The 6,000-nt window shown below is 57.1% G+C and overlaps 1 protein-coding gene across 4 annotated transcripts in view; it reads right to left on the bottom strand.

The window, feature by feature from the left end:
* The window catches only part of PDGFRB (platelet derived growth factor receptor beta), a 39,292-nt gene that overhangs the window by 17,771 nt on the left and 15,521 nt on the right, over positions 1-6,000 (bottom strand). For all 4 annotated transcript variants that reach the window (XM_040630414.1, XM_040630410.1, XM_040630411.1 and 1 more), the window contains 7 exons: positions 5,944-5,989; positions 4,453-4,776; positions 3,661-3,927; positions 2,802-2,929; positions 2,512-2,686; positions 1,725-1,917; positions 922-1,037 (listed from right to left, as the gene is read on the bottom strand). In XM_040630414.1, the coding sequence (XP_040486348.1) occupies positions 922-1,037; positions 1,725-1,917; positions 2,512-2,686; positions 2,802-2,929; positions 3,661-3,927; positions 4,453-4,776; positions 5,944-5,983 (1,243 nt within the window). In that variant the 5' untranslated portion in view covers positions 5,984-5,989. The remainder of the gene's footprint in view (positions 1-921; positions 1,038-1,724; positions 1,918-2,511; positions 2,687-2,801; positions 2,930-3,660; positions 3,928-4,452; positions 4,777-5,943; positions 5,990-6,000) is intronic.

Genomic DNA, 6,000 nt, shown 5'->3' with positions numbered 1-6,000 from the left:
CCAGGTCTCAGCTCCGACCTCATCTCCCACCACTCTCCCCCTTCTCGGTTCTAGCCACACCGGCTTCTCTGCTGGGATTCTGCCTTGGTACTGCTCGGCGGGCCCTTGCCCTGCAGAACCACTTGGCAAACGCCCTCACCTTCTTTTTTTTTTTTTTTAAGATTTTATTTATTTATTTGACACAGAGACAGCCAGTGAGAGAGAGACAAGCAGGGGGAGTGGGAGAGGAAGAAGCAGGCTCCTAGCAGAGGAGCCCGATGTGGGGCTCGATCCCAGAACCCCGGGATCACGCCCTGAGCCGAAGGCAGACGCTTAACGACTGCACCACCCAGGCGCCCCATAAACACCCTCACCTTCTTGAAGCTCCACGAGGCCAATTTGATCAGGCTCTTTAAAATCTGCAACCCTCACCCGCCTCCCCACCCGTGTCCCCTAAACTCTCGATCCTCCCTACCCAGCTTTTTTCCCTTTCGACAGCACTTGTTACCTTCTTCTGTGTCATTTGCTGGTTCTTTGCCCTACTGTTGACTGCTTGTCTGCCCCCAGCAGGAGACAAGTGGCGCCAAGGCCGGGCCTCAAGAACCTTGAGCAGACTGGTGTTCTGTTGCTCAATAAATATCTATCTAACGAGTAGTCTAGTATAAGGGTATGTGAGAAGGACAAATCTGGGCACTAGTACATGAATGCCTGAGGTTTTGGGAACACCAGTGTAGCCCAGTGGCCTCCTTATACAGCTTGAGGCCCAAAGAGGGGATACGCCGAGTTCACACGGGAGCAGAAGTGTTGGAGCTCAGCCTAGAAGCCAGCCTCCTGAGTCCTCGGCTCCCTCTCCTGCTCCTTCTCCTATGGGCGGGTGGACAGGGTAGGAAGGGAGAGGGAAGCGGGGCGGGGGTGGGGGAGGCAGGGTGCAGCACTCCTCACCGTTGACCTGCAGCTGGAAGGAGAGCTGGGCCTCCGCGTCCTCATGGAAGGCCCGCATGGTGTAGCAGCCCGCCTCGGCCACCTTCACCCGCACCAACGTCAGTTCTGACACGTACCTGCAGAGCATGACAGGCTTAGCTGCCAGAGAGGGAAGAACTCTCACAGTTCCCCCCCACCCTCCTTGTACAGAGGAGAGAAACCAGGCCCAGGGAGGGGCAGGGGCTTCCCAAGGTCACGCAGGTGTCAGTAGCAGAGCAGAGCGGAACTCACACCAGTCTCCTGAATCCCCACCCATTGGCAGCTGGCTCCACTTAGCTAAGGGGGGGGGGTTGAGGAGGGATGAAGAGGGTGGGGGAAGCACCCTTTCCTTCCCCCTCCACATCTCACTCCTGCAGAAAGGCCTGACATGGCTTTATCCACACAGACCACCTGCTCATCTCCAGCCTCGGGGCCACCATCCATGCATAGGTGGTAGTGGCCTGCCCGGGACCCTCTTCCCTGATCATCTGGACTCTTTCTCCTCAGCTGCTCCCGGCTGGCTCCACCCATCACAAGGACAACTAAACATCTGGGTGATCATCTGACCGGTGTCTGTTTCCCCCACTAGACAGGAAACTCTAGGAGGGCTGGAACAGTCTATTCGGATCCCTGCAGCCTCCCCAGTGCCTGGCACGGCGCCTCGCACACAGTGGGCTCTCAGGAAGGGTGGTTCTAGGTGTGTCCAGCGGCTGAAGGCTGTGAGCTGCCTGGCAGCTGCAGAGAATAACGTCAAGAATGGAGTGAGTGGCTGGGCTGCTGCTCACCGGGTCTCAGACACATTGCGTGTGGACAGGGAGATCTCGCCTGCGCTGGAGTCGCCTAGCGTGCGGTTGTCCTTGAACCACATGACAGTAGGCGGCGGGTAGGCCTCGAACACGACCTGCAGAGTCCGGCTGCGGTGCAGCTCCGCGAATTGTATGGCGTCCAGCTCTCCCAGCAGCCGCACGTAGCCACTCTCTGCAAGGGGCGGCTGTCAGGGGCGGGGCCCCGGGGGCGGGGCTAGGCCCGACTACCAATAGGACAGCGCCTCCTGGGGGCGGGGCATCCACTGAATGCCAAAGGAGCCCGGCCTTCCGGGGGCGGGGCTTCAGGCTTTAGGACCCGAACCAGTGACTGAGTTACCGGAGCTGGGGTTGAAGTTGGGGCTGAGAATGGACCAGGGGCTGAACTGGGGGCTGATTTTGATTTGGGGACTGGATTCGAGATTGGGACTGGAGTTGTTCTCACGGAGCGTGTTCTGGCTCGGGATTGTGGCTAAGGTGAGTTGCAGTATGGTTGAATTTGAGGAAGGGGGCTACCGGGGCCTGGGATGGCAGTTGGGTTTAGCAATCGGGTTGGGGCTGAGGTTCTGGCTAGGCAGAAAGTCCACCCTGGGATTAGAGTTGGATTTGGGGCTGACACTGCGTTTTGGTTTGGGTGTATCCTGGAAATGGACTTTGGTTGGTACTGAAGCTAGAGCTGTCCTGGAATGCGGCTGACAGTACCCTGTGGCTATGATAGGGTCTAGGTCCAGCTCAGAAGGAGGGTCAGGGCTAAGCCCAAGGCACGCACCAACCACAGTGACATTGATGGACTTTTCATCTCGATGCTCATTCACGCTCTCCGATACATTGCAGATGTAGGTCCCTGAATCGCCAAGCTCAGCACTAGGGATGTGCAGGATGGAGCGTATGTGGGAGGGCATATTGAAGAGGAAGTCAGTCACTGGCTCCACCAGCCGCCCGCTCTGTAGGGACAGATGGGGTAAGCCCCCCAGTCAGGCAGGGTCCAAGAAGTTAGGCTACAAGTCAAGATATCCATCCTTCCCTGGCCCTTCCTCCAACCCCGGGGCCCAGCATCACCTCCATGCGTGGGTATGTCCATTCGAAGTTGACCACCTCATTTCCAGTCACAATGCACATGATGGTGATGTTCTCACCCTGACGGACCACAGTCTGCACTGCATTCACTGACACATTGATGGATGACACTAATGGAGAGAGATCAGTTTAGGGCTGAGGAAGTCACCACCAGCCACCACACCAGCCCTTCAGCTTGGGGATGGGGTGGGGATTCAGAGAGGGAAGGGATGACTGGTGAGGAAGATTCATTCATTCAACAAATATTTGTTAACTATGTCCTATACACCAAGTACTATGCTAGACACTGGGACTGTAGCAGTAAACACAACAGATAAAATTCCTGCCTCGTGGAGCTGACATTCTAGAAGAGATAACAGTCTTGAATCAATGTATTCTTTGGGCATCTAAGTACAGGAGAAAGGTGTGGAGCACAAACCATGTACCAGGGAGCCTCTATCTTTAATCCTCACAATAATCCCACTAGGTGGGCAGTCATTGTTTTCCTCGTTTTTCCAGAGGGAGAAGCAGACTCTGAGAGATTATGTGCCTCGTGCAAACTCACTCAGATGGGAAGTGCGCAGCTGGGATTCAAACCCAACCAGCTCCAAGGCCTGTGCCTTTGCCTACCGCGGGGTATAGCCCAGCCCTGCCACTCACCCTCCCCATGACCTTGGGCATACTCCATCCTCTGAGTTTCAGGCTTTTCCCCTGTAGAATGGGGAAACACTACCTGCCTTCCAAGACTACAGTGAGAATCCAGTGAAAAACAGAATTGCCCACTTTGTAAGCTGGAAAGGGCTCTTCCTCTGTGGAGGACCATACTTGCGTCTGCTGAGCATCAGGCAGAAAGGGGGCTCACCCTGGAGGCTGTAGACATAGTAGGCTTCAGAATCCACTTCCTTGTCCCCGATGGTGGTTTTGCAGACATAGGTCTTGTCCTCAAAGGTACCAGAGAAGCCACGTTGGTGGTCATAGGGAATGGGCAGCGGGATATCCACTTTCTTCTCGTGCAGTGTCACCACCAGTCTCGGATCCGTCACTCGGCATGGAATTGTGATCTCAGTTATTTCCGTGAGGAAGATGAATAGTTCCTCGGGGTCGACCGGGAGAAAGCCCATCAAGGGATCTGCCAGGAGTGGGGCCAAGAATGAGGATCAGGGGAGCTGGTTTTCTGGCTAGGCCCTGAATTTCTGTGTGACTGTGAGCAGGTGCCATCCCCTCTCTGGCCTTGAGTCTTCCCCTTACAGAATAAGGATGCTTTCAGAGGTCCCTTCAAGTTTTAACATTTGATATGGTCAGCACCAGGGTGAGAAAGAAGATAAGCCGCAAGTCGAAGGGCAGCTGGTACCCAGAGCTTGGAGAATGGGAAAGATGGGATGTGGAGGCTCCAAAGAGAGCATACTGGAACATGGTGAGAAGGCCGAGTTCTGGGGAGCCACGAATGGGGTGGGCTGGCAGGGAGCAGTCAGATCTCCAGACCCACGGGTGGGAGTGAACATACTCCTGGACTGAGCCAGGCTGGATTCCATGATCTGTCTGCATGTCTAAGCTGGCCGTGTCTCACAATGTCACTAAGCACTTGCAGCTCCCCCCAGACATGTGCAGCTGAGAGGAGAAGTCAGGGAGTGAGCGCGCAGGCGGGGGCGCTTACCTGGCACAAAGATGTAGAGCCGTTTCCGCTCCCCAGGCTCCAGCCCATGGGAGCCTTTGTAGGTGCAAAAGTATTCTCCCGTGTCTATCCCAGAGACATTGGTCAGTGTCAGTGTGCTGGAGAAGGTGCCATCCTGGGTCTTGGCCATTTTCTGCAGGGGCTCCTGGGACATCCGTTCCCACACCACCGGAGCTGGACCTGAGCAGGTCAGCACAAAGTTGCTGGAGACATTGAGGATAAGCTCTGGCCCCGGGGGTGAGATGACCAGGCCCCAGGAGGCCTGTGGGCCCAGCAGCAACAGCAGGGGCAGCAGTAGCACCTGGCCTTCGGGAGAAAAGGCATCAGATATCAGGGCACGGGAGTATCAGCATGTCTCCTCACCACTGACCCCAGGGAGGCCGTATCTGCACGCCCTTGAAGAACACACCTCCCTGATCAGACATAGACTGGAACCCATATCTCTGAAGCCTGCTTGCCCAGCCTCCTGGCCTCCTGATCTTAGTGCCTCCAGATCCCAGCCTCAGAGTCCTCCAGCTATGCCGTGTTCAGGCTGTGGGCATGTTCTCCCGAAGGCATCAGGAAATCCTCGGGAAGCAATTCCCAGGCCTCCAGTTCCTGCATTATTTCCCAGGTCACTTTCTGAGCCCCCTCCCTGCAGCTGCCCGAGCTACCCAGGTTCCACCCAAGCCCAGAGGTGGCCGTGATTGGGGAGGGTGGGGCAAGGTAGCTCAGCGTAGGGCAGACAGGAAAGGAGAGACTCAGCAGCCCCCCCCACCCTGCCAGGGGCTGGAGGGAACTGGGGTGGGGTGGGGGTGTCAGGTGATTGGTTCCTCTCCCCCTGCTGATGTCCTCTGGGAAGGATTCTGTAAGCCACGTCCTCCAGACCCACGGGTGCTCAGCCAGCCAGCCAGCCTCGGTAGGCTATCGGCTGGTCCCTGATGGCCAGTGACCGTTGACCGCCTGGTCGACTGCCCAGCCCCTGGAGCACCGACTGCGTGGAACAGGCACTAGTGAGGGAAGGGTGTGCTAGCAGAAGCCCAGCCAGGACTTGGGAGCTCATAGCCAGTGAGAGATCCAGGCAGGGGAGGGGAGCCCCAGACCGGAAGCAGACCAGCCAGGCTGATACCAAAGAGTGCCAAGAAGAGGCGGAACACCGGGGTGACTGTTAGCAAGTGGGGTGGGGACATTTGGTGAGGGGGCATGGGGTATGGAGGGCTGAGCAAAGGATTTGGGCTGATGGCTCTGGACAAGCAGGGGTCCACCGAGGTTTCTGAGCTGAGTAGACCGTAGAAGAAGGCCTCCACTGAGCACCCCTGGAAGGGCAGGGAACTGAGGCTCAGGAACACAGCAGCGCCCCTGGGCTCCCGGGCCCCGGTGCTAGCATGCACCACCCCTGCCCGCTCCAGGGTTCTGCTTCATGGCTCCCCGGGGGCCCCTGACCCCTTTGACGACAGGAGCTGGCATGACACTTGGAAGCCACAGCGTACCTACCTTTGAGGACAGGAGCTGGCACTGCGCTCGGAAGCTGCATGGTGTCCTGCAGAGTTA

This window comes from Ursus maritimus, unplaced genomic scaffold (genome assembly GCF_017311325.1).
Source record: "Ursus maritimus isolate PB19 unplaced genomic scaffold, ASM1731132v1 scaffold_15, whole genome shotgun sequence".
Taxonomy (NCBI): domain Eukaryota; kingdom Metazoa; phylum Chordata; class Mammalia; order Carnivora; family Ursidae; genus Ursus; species Ursus maritimus.
Note: the sequence above shows the minus strand (reverse complement) of the source record. Positions and strands in the feature narration are given on the sequence as shown.